General features: G+C 38.9%; 1 protein-coding gene across 3 annotated transcripts in view; it reads left to right on the top strand.

The window, feature by feature from the left end:
- The first annotated feature begins 3,452 nt into the window (after positions 1-3,452).
- The window catches only part of LOC126810052 (uncharacterized), a 42,678-nt gene continuing 28,030 nt past the window's right edge, over positions 3,453-18,100 (top strand). For 2 of the 3 annotated variants that reach the window (XM_050534998.2, XM_050534997.2), the window contains exons 1-7: positions 3,461-3,910; positions 8,156-8,321; positions 10,308-10,439; positions 11,266-11,432; positions 12,759-12,861; positions 13,924-14,082; positions 17,482-17,579. In XM_050534998.2, coding sequence (XP_050390955.1) covers positions 3,857-3,910; positions 8,156-8,321; positions 10,308-10,439; positions 11,266-11,432; positions 12,759-12,861; positions 13,924-14,082; positions 17,482-17,579 — 879 coding nt within the window. In that variant the 5' untranslated portion in view covers positions 3,461-3,856. Of the gene's footprint in view, positions 3,911-8,155; positions 8,322-10,307; positions 10,440-11,265; positions 11,433-12,758; positions 12,862-13,923; positions 14,083-17,481; positions 17,580-18,100 lie in introns of all 3 variants that reach the window. The other variant, XM_050534999.2, reaches the window with a different exon arrangement.

Below are 18,100 nucleotides of genomic sequence, written 5' to 3'. Positions count from 1 at the left end.
TTTCGGGACTAACATATGGTTTAATTTTATTTCAATAATTCGCTTGCGCGTAGGGGTCTTTAGCAGTGGGAGGAAACCGGCAGTGAGTAAGATGACGTTAGCTCGCTAAAGAAAAATAAATGAAATAAAATGGGGTTTAACGTCCTACTGTTTTGCTCCTAAACTAGGCTAATGAAGACGGGCAGCGGCGCTACGGCCTACTCTTATATCGAATTCCAACTGCCAAGGGATCTTTTACGTGCACGCCAATTTGTAGTCTACACGGGACCTCGGTTTTTCGTCCCATCCGAACGACTAGACAGCTGTCCTTGTCAGGCCCTCCGTCCTAGCTCGCTAAATAAGATCCATGTTCAATCCCTGCTGTCTGCGATATCACCTCGGTGGAAGCGGACGTTAAAATAAGGTTATTTCACACACCCAATCCCTGTGTTGACGGAGATAGTTCACCGGGATCTCGGTTTTTTTCTGGCGTGGTTCCTCCTAGTATAGTGCAGGACGGAGTGTCTGGCAAGGGACAATGTATAGTCGTTCGGATGGGACGAAAACGGAGTTTCCTCATCAGATGGAATTGTTCTGTTTCCAGTTCTCGGAGCTGCAATGGCTGACGCTGGCTCGCGGTTTCCCCATGCCAGTCGTGCAGGATGGAGGATCTGGCAAGGACAGCGTATGGTTGTTCGAATTTGACGGAAACCCCGACGTCCCGTGTATACACATTGCTGTGCTCTTAAAAAACAACCTTGACAGTTGGAATTCCTAATAATAGTAGACCCCTTTAATATTGAGGTCCCCGGTTGAATTCAGATTCAGTCCTACCCTAGTAATCAATGATTATGTTCCATATAATCGTCGGGTCGTCTTTTATCTTGGAAACATTATTTTTGTTTTAAAAGTAGGATCCCGTAAATTGTATAGCATCTTTTCCCGCCATTTTTATATAACAAAACCCTGCCGCCTATTGAAGCGTAAATGCAGACTTTTATTGTTTCGCCTAGTCCGGCCAAACCATTTTCCGTGTGATGATATCAGGGTCGGATCCCGAGGGGCGCCCCTCCCCCTCCCCCTGATCAGTAACATAAAAAAAATATATAAAACATCAGTTTTTATGATAAAAGTGTCAGGAACGGGTGCTTTATCCTTTATCATCAGATGGTGGCATGGGATGGGCATTGAAAGCGCGAGATAATGATATAGACTTGTGTGATATCACAATTAATGCTTTGCATCAATGAAATTGAATCACAATGTGATCGTATTAATTAATTCATAATAAAACTTGACGACAATTTGACGCTGGATTTCTCTCTTTAAAAAGCTCAGTGTGTAAAGAGAGAGAGAGAAATAGGGTTTAACGTCCACTCGACACAAACTAGGTCATTTCGGGACTAACACATGGTTTAATTTTATTTACATAATTCGCTTGCGCGTAGGGGTCTTTAGCAGTGGGAGGAAACCGGAGGACCCGGAGAAAACCCACGAGGTTGGACAGGCGACCCTACTCCTTGCCACGTACAACCGGGGATTCGAAACCACGCCAGTTGACTCAATGACAGACTTTATGGTACAGCGCGCACGTGCTAACCATTCAGCCACCCAACCCCCCGCTCAGTCTGTATGAATGCCTATATATACGTAATTTGAAAACTGTTAACTTTTCCGGGGGGTTGGATGGTCGAATGGTTAGCACGTCATCGTTGTATCATGGGGTCTGTCATTGAGTCATCTGGCATGGTTTCGATTCCCCGGTTGTACGTGACAATGAGTAGGATCACCTTTCCAACCTCGTGGGTTTTCCCCGGGTTCCCAAGACCCTTACGCGCAAGCTAATTATTGAAATAAAATTGAGCCATATGTTAGTCCAGAAATGACCTAGTTAGTGTCGGCACAGATGCCTAAATATATATGAAAAATATTTGAAGTTTGCAAAATAAAAACATGGTAAGTCAGACGGAATACATCCGTAGACAGAGACTAGTCAAAGACACATAGAATGACTCAAATTAAATACAGAAAAACACAGCCACAGAGTAAAAAAATACTCTGTGACACAGCTATATGAACACCAGTGAATACTCATAGAGCGGGAGCCCAGGGGGTCAACCTAGCTGAAAAGTGTACCAATTTTCTCCTATATGGTATCAATGTATGTATATCTGGTATCATCAGAATGTAAGTTTGCTGGGTTTCTGGTGGTGGGTGTGGTATTCCACGCCCTAAATGTCATGCCCCCCAACTAGTCTAGATTAGCTCAAAAGTGTACCACATGAAAATCAAACAGCAATGTACCGTACATCTTCAGGTATTACAAAAACACTCTGACAGACATTTCTAGTGGTGGGGTACCCCTGACAGAGCTATGTAATTGCCAGACATTTGTAGTGATGGGGTATCCCTGACAAGAGTTATCTAATGTTTAGACCAAGGCTAAAACAGCTTTGGAGTTGAAGTTGTTCAGTACCACGAGAGGAATCATGAATGACCACTGCCAGACAGTTTGTGCGGTGGGTTACCCCTAATAGACACGCCCAAAATGCCACGCCCTCATCTTTCTTCCTGCAGTGATCTTTTGATTTTGGGCGACTTCACGATAAGCTAGGCGATCCGACAGCTAAGCGTTTTGGGAAACCTCCATATCCATCTCTTCATCAGCATGTGTGACGATGTTCCCTATTATAGAAATGAAAATCAAATGAAATGGGGTTTAACGTACTTCCTACTGTTCTGCTCCGACTGGTCAAACGAAGACGGGCATACGCTATACAGTGTCCTATCACTAGAAGAATCTTCGAGGGGTCTAGGGAGCGAAATGAAGACGTATATACACAGAGATGACAGACCTCATCTCTCAACCCTTCGTGTTTCGAGATAAGAGCTATATAGTTCCACGTAGCAAAGCCAACGCAAATCACATCGGGCCTCAGTAAGCAAAATTGACAATATTTTCATCAAAACGACGATTGATTATTGTTATTCATAATATTTCTGCCACATCCAACTACAGTTAAGCATTATAATCCTATACCTGAAACGGGCATAAATCATCGTAATTAAAATCGAGGCGTTAAGCCGTTACTCGGCCAAATGCAGAGATCGAACACCCGACCTCCAGGTTAGCGAGCCAGCGTCTTACCCACCGTTACCCCCTTACAACAAGACTATTTGGTGTTATTGAAGGAAATGGCAGATCAAAGAGTTCGTTAGTCACTCATCACTTCAAGGAGTTTTATAGCTTTTGTGTAGGCGTGAATTATTTTCTCCCGAAATAAAAGCAGAACTACAGTGGCATTTGTTATGGGAAGATCGAATCAGTCTTGTAACAGTAACCATCTGACAAATCCGGAATACGACCGGATTGTAAAGTTCACTATATCCGGTGCATTCCGTTACATTGCACGTGTTATCATTTAATCAAAAACGTGCGTGTAATACTTTAGATGGAAACACTGCAAGCGATTGTCAGCATTACTTTACAGTGTGGTTAGTGCAACAACAGTATAAAGAGTGTACCGCGTGTTCATGTTTTGGCGCCAATATTTTTTATCTTTAATGAAGTGTGTATCTATATGGGTTGTCAATTGAATAGCGAATCAAGGATGTAATTCGTGTTTTTTTTTATACTCAGGTTGAGTAAACATCTAGGTTTACAGGGAAGTAGCGGTATAAAAGGCTTGTTATGAATGTGTCACACCGACCGGGAAGTATGGTGAGAACAGTAGTAGAATAGTTGTGGTTCCAGAATAGGCCTACCTATGCAGTTACGCATTCTTACAATGGCAGAACAACAACTAGCCTGATTGTTTGGGCGATCTTTGCTCTACTTGTTTACGACTTTTTGACCCTTTGATTGAGTAAAGAAATCATGAATGGTGATTATATAAAAGACGGAGTATGTAGTGACTCTCTCAACTGGGAGGTAAGACAAGTCTAATGTCGGCTGTTATTTTTATACTTATAGTGTATCATTGTATAACATTTTAGTTAAAGTAGCAGCCTAATTGACAAATGTCCGAATTGATATCTCACTGAACTTTATACGGCTTTGATTTTATACTAAATATGACGACATGTATGACGTAATTATGCTTGACACAGGTTCTTGCTTTGTTCTTTTAGGGACGGTCTGTGAATTTCTATATTTAAACATGGCCGTTTCCTTAGTTTCTCTACTTGAGTAAGGCGGAAGACATCAGTAGTGGAACCATTTCAACCGTTTCCTATGTGCCATTTAACATTTCTTATCCAATATTACTATTCAAAAAAAGTAGGGGATATTTGATTTTGGGGGCATAATACTAAAATATGCAAATGACTACGAAAAAAGTCACTATAGAACCTAACAGAAGAAACATTTCCAGTTACATGTGACGCCCAAACGCACCAATAGCTACCGCATGGAATGCAGGTGATGCTTGGGATCATCATGGGGTTCCAACCCAAGATTTGCACAACTCTGACTTTGAATGTTACAGTCATTGTGGCATTGAATTCCAGGGTGGAAACATCAGTTTAATTGTTTTAGTGACCAGAAAACAAATTTTGATATGCGTCGGCTTACACAAAATGAAAGGTTACGTGCCCTTGGCATGCTACAGATCGGCACAACACAGGCGGTTGTGGCGCGGACGATGAATGTTTCTCAGTCTGTCATAAGCAGGCTATGGTCCAGATACCGTGATACACAATCTGTACAGGACAGACCACGCTCAGGTCGACCAAGGGCGACAACTCAAGCCCAGGATCGATTTATCCGTACCTTGGCCTTGAGAAATCGTGTCATCACAGCAAATCAGATCAGCGCTCGTCTTCAAACAGACACTGGTGTGAGAGTGAGTGGCCAGACGATTCGGAATCGACTGCATAGGGGTCACCTTCGCGCCCAACGTCCTCGTGTGATCCCTTGTTTGAGAGATCATCACATTCAGGCAAGACGTCGTTGGTGTAGGGATCGTCAACACTGGGATAATCGATGCTAGAGCAATGTGATGTTTTCAGATGAGTCAAGGTTCACTGTTGATTTTTTGGACAGACATAGGAGGGTGTGGCGTCGTCGAAACGAGCGCTTCCAAGACGTTAACGTCATCAGACATGATCGATTTGGGGGTGGTTCTGTTATGGTGTGGGGAGGCATCACTGTTGCTGGAAGAACGGCTTTACATGTTGTTGCAGGGCGTGTTACAGGCCAGTACTACCGGGACAACATCTTGGCAGTCCATGTTGTGCCGTTCGCACGACATCATGGCCGCCGTTTCATCTTCCAGGATGACAACGCAAGATGTCACAGGGCCAGGATCGTTACAGGTTACCTCCAACAACAGAACATCACCACATTACCTTGGCCAGCACTGAGTCCCGACCTCTCCCCCATCGAGCATGTCTGGGACATGCTTGGACAGAGGTTACGTCAATGTCAACAACGTCCTGCCAATGTCCAAGAACTTGCTGCTGCGTTGCAACAGGAATGGGACAATCTGGACCAAAATGACCTTAGACGTCTCATTAGGAGTATGCCACGTCGGATCAATGCTTGTTTGGCAAACAGAGGAGGATTTACCCGTTACTGACTTGGTTGTGATGCTGTGGTAACTTTGCTGTTTGACCCCGGGTATCATTTTACCCTTATAATGGTCAGTCTGTGCCTTACTTAGTCTAATGATCATTTGAAATAAATCGATGAATGTGAACTTCATTTCATTTTGTCATTTGTTTCTTCGTCAGTTTCATTAGGTGACTTTAATAACACTTAAAAATCAAATATCCCCTACTTTTTTTGAATAGTATATAATTATTTTAATCAGAAAAAGGGAGGAGTAACGGCAACACTCCTTTAAAAGTGTAACGAGGGGCTGGGCAGCTGCTGGATCAAACGGAGATACGCGCGGAGTAGACATAGATATATGTTATCATTTGAAAATGGGTGAATAAACCAAGTCTTATTTCTAATTAAAATCTGTGTGTACTACTGTTGAGCAGGGCTTTTCATCTACTGAGCCTTGTATATATGTTCTATATTCTACTGTACCGGCTTACTCTAGCGACACCTATATCTCGTTATTGTGACGTTTAGCCAGTTTTGGACACTGGTTTATTAAAAGTACAATTAATATCGTTGTTAAAGTGTTGGAATAAACTACCGGTACAACTCCCCAGAAAACAGCACAACGGTCATTTTCAACTACTGTGTCGTTTTTCTGCAGGCTGTGGATTCAATACAGCTTAACAAGGCTGAATTTGGGATTACAAATAAACTGTACTATATCCTGTATTGAAGGTGCACCCATAACGTTTAAAAAGAAATAAAATGTAATGGGGTTTAACGTCCTGCTGTTCTGCACTGACTGGCCTAATGAAGACGGGTATATGCCATGCCGTGTGCTATGAGGGAAATTTTGCCCAGACAGCGGCACTACGGCCTACTCGTATATCAAATTCCATCTGTCATGGGTTCTTTTAAGTGCACGCCAATGTGTACACAAGATTTATTTCTGTTGTTAAAACTTCCATGATAGTAAAAGGAAACAAAGCGTTTAAAACATCTTTTTCCTACGGCCAAGGAATTTAAGGGAGGGGCGTTGAAATGGGCTCCACCCTTCCATTTGTTTTCCGTTTACAGAGGCTCATAAACCGTTTAAAATATCTTTTAAGAAACATTGTACACACATCATCCTATTATAGTCAAGCCTGGAAATAACGGTTTTAGATCTACCTGACAAAATGTCCGGCAGTAGTGAAATAGTACCTGACATTTTCAACTTAGTGCCGGACATGTATTAATAATATCAATTAAAAGCCAAATCAGTGCCGGACAAAATGACAGGCACCAGAGGTTTAGTGCCTGACAAAGCCTGTATCTGTGTCTGACATTGTCTGTGACAGGTGCCTTATTTCCAGGCTTGATTATAGTAGTTGTGACTTTTGCTAAATAGAAACTAAAAACATAAACAAAGAGGGGGCAAACCCTTCAGGACTAAATCTTATCGTTGGGCCATCCATTGCGAAAGTTCTTAAAGTGTGACTCCATTTTGATTCAGATATTTACCAAATGACATATTTTTGTCATGAAATAGAAATTAGACGAGATTGATTTGTAATCTGATTTCTGTAAATTTTTATTGAGAGTTTGTTCAATTCCTACCTTCCTTCCTTTGTATCATCATTATTACAAATTATATGACAGAGATGAATCAGCCATAAGTTTCTATTTACAAAGTCAACACTATCGGTTTTAGGGGGATAGGTTGAGTGGTTGGGGGGGGGGGGGGTGAGGGCCTTCTTCAGTTGATTTAATGAATTGGTTTGGGCCTACTAATATTTCATTTCTTAATCTTTAAGTGGCATTTAGCGATTGGGAAACAGATTAACAGAACATAATTTTTATGGGAAAACAATCACTGGTTTTATTCTAAAAGCATGACATTTCGACATGTATCCTCTTATCGTTATCAACCATTGTGCTTTTAGAATAAAACCAGTGATTGTTTCCCATAAAAATTGTGTTCCGTTAATTTCATTTCTTAGTCCAAAATTTAATTTTTTGTGTACACCATGCTGACAAAGTGATATAGACATGTGAATTCACAGTACCCTACAATAAATATAGAATCTGCAATATGCATTTAATTTGCAAAGTTTTCGTGCATTATCAAAATGACTGACGGTGAAAATTTGGAAATGGAAGTCCTCTATACCACCCACTCCAACCCTTAACCTTTTGGGAATTTCGGGATATCGGTATTATGCCCACTGAGGGACAGATTTCCTTGTCCACTAATTTGACAGTATTTGGTTGCAAAACGGAAAATGACTAGACAAGATAGGATGGCCACCCAACATACCCAAATTTTGTAATAACTATAGAGCTCATTGAGTCAACTGGCATGTTTTCGATTCCCTGGTCGCCTCTCCAATCTTGTGGGTTTTCCCTGGGTCCTCTGGTTTCCTCCCACTGCTAAAGACCCGTATGCGAATTATTAATATAAAATTGAACCATATGCTAGTCCAGGGTTTGTGTCGAGTGGACCTTAAACCCCATCTCTCTCTCTCTCTCTCTCTCTCTCTCTCTATCTCTCTCTCTGTGATTTATTCAGTTCAGATTTATCTTAAAAACAATTTATTTTCAAATGAACACCTTAGATGATTTTTATGTTGTATTTATTTTCAGATGAACGCGTTAGATGATCTTTATGAAACACATCGATATACTCTGATTAAATCTATTAATTATGAATCGTTCCTTCCACAACTCAGATCTAGACGCATATTCTCGGAAAATGACGAAGAAGAAATCAAGAATCATTATATTTATAAAACAAAATTTCAAAGAAATGGTATGTAAATTAAAGATCTATTATGGAAGATAAGATAACGAGTTGGCAGTTCTCATTATAATAGTTAAAAACTAGATAATGTAAAGGCAATTTGCTCAAAATTTCAGTTAAATTGATCCCCTCTGAACTGAGAATTTAGAAATTGAATTTTTGGCCTAGCCTCGATCATCATTACTAAAGTCGGTACAATAAAAAACATAGTCTCGATTATCCATTCCATGATTTAATCATGAATGAAAGTTGAGCAGTAAATCGGATCTTAATCCAGTAGAAATCACAGGCTAGCTATGACATTGAGAGTTTATTATGGTCTGGATAAGTTAATTAATGTCTAGTTAATAATTTAGATAACATTTCAGGCCTAAGAAAGACCTGCAATAGGCAGATTTATCTCTTGCATAATGTATCGTTAAAGAATAAAAGGCTCTTGTATATATTTAGTGATTGGGTGGCTGTTCATAAGGTTGATCAAGTAGCGTGATTTTGATTTCCCGCTTGTACATGACAAGGGGTAGGGGTAGGTTCGCCTGTCCAACCTTGTAGGTTTCCTCCGGCTCTCCAGCCACTGCTAAATGACCCTTAGGCGCAAGTATATTATTGAAATAAAATTGAACCATACAGTTGTCTCTCTCTCTCTCTCTCTCTCTCTCTCTCTCGGTCTTTTAAAAGACATATTTCCTTGATAATGTAGGTTCTAAATATTCAATTCTGGATTGGAAGATACATTAAAAATACTTGATATTTTTGTTATGCGACAATATACATTTTAAATAAACAGTATCCACTTCCGTCTTTCAATCTGTCCGATTTTTATATATTTTTACAACACAAGTTTTATGTTATATGGTAAAATGTAAACATTGCCATGTAACAATATTAAATTTATTCAGGATGTAGCTATAGTATATATAGATGCATTAGATTACTGTGACCTATATAATACCTTTAGCTCGACTAAACCCATAGACACTGCAGTTTCCTGATAGAGAGATAAAGGGAGCTTAACATCCACTTGACACAAACTAGATCATTTCGGGACAAATATATGGTTCAATTTTATTTTAATAATTTATTTAATAAACAGCAGCATAGGAATCACCAGTCATTTTTGTATGGAAGACCAAACAGCTCTGATATGACTAATGTCTGATTTGTAAAACAAATATTGATTTTAAGATATAAATGTTAATTTTAGTATACAAATGTTGAAATACGACAACAAATGAAGAAATAAGAATTAACGACTATGAATTAAAAACACTGAATAAAGAACTGTTTGATTTTCCATATTTTTGATCATGGATTTCTTGTTAAGCCTAAAATCTTGAGGTCAATGTTAAGCGCCAATTTGAGCATAATTCAATATATCGAAGAATATATAGCTTGACAGATGTAAGAATATATAATTTGTTAATTTAAAAAGATCCAATTTACAAGTATTTAATTTCAAGACCATTGTTCAAAAATTAATCATTATACATCAATAATCAATTGAGATGTTTATTTTTTAACAGTGATCGAGAAATTAAACGCTTGTAAATTGGACACTCATTATCAAAATTAATTAGTCAGCTTTAAACTGGACACAAGTACAAATTAGATGATTTTTGGTGATTTTAAACAGTTTTTACGAATTTTTAAACAATGATTTGATATTAAACGAATATGAAAGAAATCAGAGATAGATACACAAGATAAATGATACCTGGGTTACAGTGTAAATGTCTATATATATATACTAATGTCCAAAAGAAAGTATACACACTAAAAATACACACTAAGTTTTGATGAAACATTACTGAGTTTGTCTCTTGCGTTCAAACTCAACATTTCTAAGCAAAAAAAGCGAAACAAATTGGCATTGTACCCAAATGCCACATATATACAATGGAAAACGACTTTGGTTGATGCAACACGAAATGCACAGTGTATACTTTCTTTTGGACATTAGTTTATATATACAATAGTTAATTTTGTGTGTTTCAGGAGCTTTTATAGATACACTCAAGACAAAAGGTCAACCTGGTTTGAAAGCATTTAAAGATTTGTTAGCGTGGGAATATCCTCACGTATTTACCGCTGTTTTTATTGACGAGACTCCAACACCTCGACCGGAAGGTAAGCCAACATTTTTAAAATAACCGTGCGTGTGTTGTTCAATCTGTGTGTTCAATAGCTTTTTTTAACAGCTGCTTCCACCGCGAAGTGATATCGCAGACAAACTAAAATAACCTCATCTAGGAAGTTGAAATTGGTGTGAGAGAGATTTAATGTCCACTCGACACAAATTAGGTCATTTCAGGACTAACATATGGTTCAATTGTTTTTCATTAATTCACTCGCGCGTAGGGGTCTTTTGCAGTGGGAGGAAACCGGAGGACCCGAAAAAAACCCATGAGGTTGGACAGGTGACCCTACTCCTTGTCACGTACAAACCTGGAATCAAAACCACACCAGCTGACTCAATGACAGACCTTATGATACAATGCACAGACAATAAAAATTTGGCCACCCAACCACCCTTAAAGGTTCAATACCACTCTTGTTGTAACTGAATAATATGTCCCAATCTTTATTCTGGTCAACAAATTGTACTATTTTACAATATTCCAACTAATTGGTAATACAAATTTCTTCTTAACACACCTAATTTAAAAAATTGGAAAAATTCAACTAAATGATTTGAAAAGCCTAACGTAAACCTTTTCAAATGTGACTTGGATTTAAAAATATTTTCGAACCCTCTGGACAAGTAAAATAGGATGTAATGGATAATTTACACAGCATGTATGACACTTAAACATCTAGTACTTAGAATAAAGCTATTATTTATTTTCTGGAGCTGTCGAGCCAGCAAGAGTGTTATTGTCCCTTTAATATAAAATAACACCAAAACATTGTAAATGGGGAAACGTACTGAGTTTAAATATGGTTTTTTCTCCAGGTTATAAAAGTCATGAAACAAGTAGAATTTCGTGTAATTGGAATGAATTGTTTTTACATGGACAACATCTTAATCAGATACGAGTTGAACACAACGACATGATACGACAGATTGATGAACTACAAGAACTTCTACAATTCGCTCAAAATGAGAAGAAAGAACTTGAGGTTAGATTTATAAACCCTCGGACCTTAAAGATACATTATAAGAGAGAGAAAAATGGGGTTTAACGTCCACTCGACACAAACTAGGTCATTTCGGGACTAACATATGGTTTAATTTTATTTCAATAATTCGCTTGCGCGTAGGGGTCTTTAGCAGTGGGAGGAAACCGGAGGCCCCGGAGAAAACCCACGAGGTTGGACAGGCGACCCTACTCCTTGCCACGTACACCTGGGGATTCGAAACCACGCCAGTCGACTCAATGACAGACTTTATGATACAGCGCGCTCACGCTAACCATTCAGCCATCCAACCCCCCATACATTATAAGAGATTAGATAAAGAGCTGACTGTTCTCGCTATAATAGTTAGAAAATGAATAACGTAACGAGAATATGCTGAAAACTTCAGTCAAACTGCTTCACATGAGCCGAGATATTAGCGATTCAATTTTAGGCTAGCCTCGGTTGTCATTACTACCGTTGTTACGATAATAAACAAAGTCTTGATTATCCATTATTATGGTTAATCATGAACAGCCATTGAATCGCAGATCAGATTCAAATCTGTTTAAAATCGTACCCATCAGATGGCATCAAGAGTTGATTATGGTCTGGATAAGTTAATTAATGTCTATTTAATAATTTAGATAACATTTCAGGCGTAAAGAAAGACCTGCAATAGGCAGATTTAGCTCTTGAATAATGCATGTTTAACTATAAAGATTAGAAAGTGGGCTTAAGGGCAGAGCCTTAATGGTAGCGAATAGCAGAGGTGGGAACTTGAGTCCTACGAATCAGACTCGAGACCGACTTCAGTTGCATCAATGACTCAACATGCGACTTGAAAGAGCTTAGGACTTGAGTCACGACAAGGGGGCATAACTCTAACTTATTTTATTCGGCATGAATTACTGACTGATGAACTGGTGATTTAAACAGGACTCCGGCTTTGTAAAGATTTAGGACTCGACTCGGTAGGCTACTTAAGTCAGCAACTTGGGACTTGACTGGGACTCGGAGTGCAGCGATTTGAGACTCAACTCTGACTCGAGGTCCAGCAACTTGTTCCCACCTCTGGGGAATGGGAGCAGAAACTCTGGCATTTTATAAGTCATGTTTTAGTGATTTTAAAAAACTTTATGTTTGTAGTAACGAAGGGGTTGGGCTAGTAAGAATTTACAGGTCATATTTGATTGATTAAAGTGTAAACAACTTTTTTTTTACAAAAAATTTGGCTGGTGGAGTGGGGGTGTCTGGCCTATAAGCCACACCGAAGATCCACCACAGAGATATAAACATGAAATTTATTTATATTCATGTTATCTGTAGAATGAGATTCAGAGATTACGAGAATTTGAGATCCATAACAGACAACTTCGAGAAAATATCAAGGAGATTGAAAAGGACAACAGACTTGTGAAGGAAGAGAACCGTTAGTATTCATCTAATCTAAAAATATTTTATTCAGATTCATGCACTGATTTTATACAGAGTCATTTCAGGACTAACATATGGTCAATTTTATTTCAATATTTTGTTTGCAGATAGGGGTCTTGGACAGGTTGGACAGGCGACTGCACACTTTGTCAAGCTAGGAATCTTATCCCCGCCACTGTTCAGATAGGATAGAAAACTGAGGCCCCGTGTACATATTGACATTCACGTAAAAGAACCCTTGACTCGATGAAAAGTAGAGTGTAGCACCGCTGATATCAGGGCATATTGGGGATCATGTGGCTAAGTGGGTAAGACGCTGGCTCGCTAGCCTGGAGGTCGGGTGTTCGATCCCTGCATTGGCCGAGAAAGTTAATCCAGATTTTCCGGCGTAATTTTCCCTTGTCAGTGATGCAGGACGGAGGGCCTGACAAGGACAGCTGTCTAGTCGTCCGGATGGGACGAAAAACCGAGGTCCCGTGTACATATTGGTGTGCACGTAAAAGATCCCTTGGCAGTTGGAATTCAATATAAGAGTAGGCCGTAGCCCCGCTGCCTGAGCAAAATTTCCCTCATAGCACACTGTATGGCATATGCCCGTCTTCATTAGCCCAGTTTAGGAGCAGAACAGTAGGACGTTAAACCCCATTTCATTTCATTTCATCCGGGCATATTTATATCTACAGTAGTTATCTCCCTTGAGTTATCCTCTCGCTGTTGTTTATCGCGCCATTGTGAACTTTGCTATTAAACATGTATTAACTATCAAGAGAGAAAGATGGGTTTAATGTCCACTCGACACCAACCAGGTCATTTTGGGACTAACATATGGTTCAATCTTTAGCAGTGTGTGGGGGGGGGGGAACCGGAGGACCTGGAGAAAACCCACAAGGTTGGACAGGTGACCCTACTCCTTGTTATGTATAACCGGGGAATCGAAACCTCGCTAGTTGACTCAATGACAGACCTTATGATACGGCCCGCACGCTAACCATTCGGCCATTGAACCCCCTTTTTCGTATTGAGTTTTTAATAATCTTTCTTCATGTTTTGTATGCAGGTGATTTTATGAGAAGGAATATTCATTTACGAGATGACAACGATCAACAATCCCACAAGATCTCATCTCTACTACATAAAGTGGATGATTTAGAGAGACAGTTAGATTGTAATAAAGCAGATTTAGACAGATTGAATGAATGTCAGAATGAATGGAAAGGTACAAATCACCAAATGAAAAAAATATCTCATATCTTGACCATATTGTATTTAAAGTTACATTATATTTTAAATGCGATTGAATCCAAGAAGGGAGTTAATTTACCGTTGATATTTTGTTTTTCTTTTCTTAATTAAATGTTTTTAATTAAAATTTGAATTAAAGGGGCATTATGGAAGATCAAATAAAGAGCTGGCAGTTCTCACTATAATAGTTAAAAACTAGATAATGTAAAGGGAATATGCTGAAAATTTCAGTCGAATTGGTCCACTCTGAACCAAGATATTAGCGATTGCATTTTAGGCCTAGTCTCGATTATCATTACTAAAGTCAGTACGATAAACAACATAGTCTATATTATCCATTTTTATACGTCCACATTCATAATGTGAACGTATTATGCCGTCGCCCCTGTCTGTGTGTGTGTGTGTGTGTATGTGTGTGTGTGTGTGTGTGTGTGTGTCTGTGGTTCGCCTACAGGGCGCAATTCTTCATGGATTTTCTTCAAACTTGGTATACTTATTCCTTATACCCCAAGGAAGATCCCTATTGTTTTTGGTGCATGCCCGACCCCCCGGGGCAGAGCCACGCCCATTTCTAGTATTTGTTTGTTTGTCGTCTACAGGCCACATTTCTTAACTAATAATCTTGAAACTTTGCATACACATTCTTTGTACCCTAAGGAACATCCCTATCGTTTGGGGTGCATGCCCAACCCCCAGGGGCAGAGCCACGCCCATTTTCTTTTCGTGTGTCTTTGTGTCGCCTACAGGGCGCAATTCTTACTGGATTTTCTTCAAACTTGGTATACTTATTCCTTATACCCCAAGGAAGATCCCTATTGTTTTTGGTGCATGCCCGACCCCCAGGGGCAGAGCCACGCCCATTTCTAGTATTTGTTTGTTTGTCGTCTACAGGCCACATTTCTTAACTTATAATCTTGCATACACATTCTTTGTACCCTAAGGAACATCCCTATCGTTTGGGGTACATGCCCAACCCCCAGGGGCAGAGCCACGCCCATTTCCCATTTTCTTTTCGTGTGTCTTTGTGTCGCCTACAGGGCGCAATTCTTACTGGATTTTCTTCAAACTTGGTATACTTATTCCTTATACCCCAAGGAAGATCCCTATTGTTTTGGGTGCATGCCCGACCCCCAGGGGCAGAGCCACGCCCATTTCTAGTATTTGTTTGTTTGTCGTCTACAGGCCACATTTCTTAACTTATAATCTTGCATACACATTCTTTGTACCCTAAGGAACATCCCTATCGTTTGGGGTACATGCCCAACCCCCAGGGGCAGAGCCACACTTTATATACTTATTCTTTGTACCCTAAGGAACATTCCTATCATTTGGAACATCCTTATCATTTGGAGTAGGCCCTACATGCCCAACCCCCAGGGGCAGAGCCATGCCAATTTTCTTTTTGTGTGTCGCCTACAGGCCACAATTCTAAATCGATCATCTTGAAACTTAAAATACATATTCCTTATACCCTGAGGTTGGTCCCTTTTCTTTTGGGTGCATGCCCGATTTTGGGGAGATAACTCCATTTAACAATGTCAAACTCCATTTAACAATGTCAAACTGACGTGATATGCTTTAAATAGTTGTCACCCATGTAACATTCGGGTTTTTGTGAGTGGTTTCTGAGAGCCTTTGTTCAACTTATTTTTCAGAACGCTTTGTAAGTGTTAGAAGTATTTATACCGGTTATTTGTTGACGTTTCAAACCACCGTTTTCTCCCCCTTTCCTCCCACTGCTAAAGACCTTTTGGTACTGCAATGACAATGTCTCTCTCTCTCTCTCTCTCTCTCTCACACTAAATAAATTATAAATTCATGTAACTGCAAGTACATGTGCGTTTTCAGGATGTACATTTTTAAAAAGTCTTATGTTTGGGTGTCATTCGTTATTATAATTTAGTACCAAATTTATTATTAATAATTTGTCTTTTAAGAATATTAAGTACTTTTGTCAGATTGGGATTTAATTTCAGACTTCGGTTTCACTTGGTTCGGAGGAGACCAAAGCAGAATTGGAATGTGGACGTATATTGTAGCGTTAGCGTTATGTTTGGATTTAATAATCAATTAGCTTTGGTTGAGCTGCAAGATCGGATTGAAATCCAGAGAATATTCTATGCATAAGATATGCATCGAGAGTTGATTATGGTTTGGATAAGTTAATTAATGTCTTATTAGAGTTGATTATGGTTTGGATAAGTTAATTAATGTCTTATTAGAGTTGATTATGGTTTGGATAAGTTAATTAATGTCTTATTAGAGTTGATTATGGTTTGGATAAGTTATTAATGTCTTATTAGAGTTGATTATGGTTTGGATAAGTTAATTAATGTCTTATTAGAGTTGATTATGGTTTGGATAAGTTAATTAATGCCTTATTAGAGTTGATTATGGTTTGGATAAGTTAATTAATGTCTTATTAGAGTTGATTATGGTTTGGATAAGTTAATTAATGTCTTATTAGAGTTGATTATGGTTTGGATAAGTTAATTAATGTCTTATTAGAGTTGATTATGGTTTGGATAAGTTAATTAATGTCTTATTAGAGTTGATTATGGTCTTGATAAGTTAATTAATGTCTAATTAATAGTTTATATAACATTTCAGGCCTAAAGAAAGACCTGCAATAGGCAGATGTAGTTCTTGCATAATGTATATTTAAATGGATAATCAAAATGTATAAAAGTGCCAAATTTTACCATTTGAGTGCTATTTTGATTGGTGTAGTTAAAGAGCATGTAGTTAACTTACAGCGACCGATCATCATTTGAATTTTGTAGACGGTATCTATTTTTTCCCGCCTTAAGCTACGCTAAAATGTAGATTGATTATTTAGATTAGGACAATAAAGCTAAATATCATTGGTAGAAAATTTCCTGACTTGGATTCAATTTGTCCACCTATTATAGGTGGCGCTGGCTTCTTTGCCGTTTTATCATCTGCACTGCAGGGGTAGCTAAATGTGACGAAGTTTTGAATTTATCATAAGACAATATAAGGCCAAAATATCATTGGTAGAAATATTCTTGCGGGGAAGGAGAACAAAAATACTTAAAATGGTAGTGATCCCCATCGTGATTTACTCCGAAACGAGGCGGTTGGTGACTTGGTTGATTGCCTGTCAGTCCTCCCAACAAGGGCCCGCCCCCCCCCCCCCTTTCTGAAAATTCTGGATCCGCACCTGATATTGTAGTGTGCAAGGAATTCAGACTCCCTCAAATGAGAATCATTGGGATTAAAACTAATTAATTAATCTTCCATCTTGAAAGATAAACATTTCTTAACCTAGATGATGTCTTTAGTCCAACATTTAAATTGATCTCCAGATATTTAAAGCATTTCCATTATCGATTGTTTTTTTTCTTAAAAGAAAATTTTGAGCAAGAAAGAAGAATATCACAGAGACTACATCGACAGTGTAATGATTTACGAACAGTACGAACACGACCTGTTAATTTACCTAATAAGGTAAGTGATCTGATTCCCAGGTTGATAACCCTTCTTTCCGTCAGCCTGAAGTTACTCTTCTTTCTATTTTTCAAATACTGGCTAAATACTGGCGGAATCATAAGGTCTGTCATCGAATAGGGTCATTTGTCCAACCTCGTGCGTTTTCTCCAGGTCCTCCGGATTCCTCCCACTGCTAAAGAACCCTATGGGCAAGCAAATTATTGAAATAAAATTGAACCATATGTTAGTCCCAAAATGACCTGGTTTCTCTCTCTCTCTCTCTCTCTCTTCTCTTCCCGTCTTCATTAGCCCAGTTCGGAGCAGAACAGTAGGACGTTAAACAATATTTCATTTCATTTCTCTCTCTCTCTCTCTGTGGCTAAATCAACTTCTCTTGAATTTTTTGTTTTGCTTAGGAAGAACTCTTTTATTGGTAAGTCAGGACAACAGTTTTAAGCCGATTACAAGAAACACTGACATTACCGCAGCCATCTTGGAAAAAAATCAAAGTTTCTCAATCAGTGCGCAATTGTCCATGT

This window comes from Patella vulgata, chromosome 2, assembly GCF_932274485.2.
Source record: "Patella vulgata chromosome 2, xgPatVulg1.2, whole genome shotgun sequence".
NCBI lineage: Eukaryota > Metazoa > Mollusca > Gastropoda > Patellidae > Patella > Patella vulgata.
Note: the sequence above shows the minus strand (reverse complement) of the source record. Positions and strands in the feature narration are given on the sequence as shown.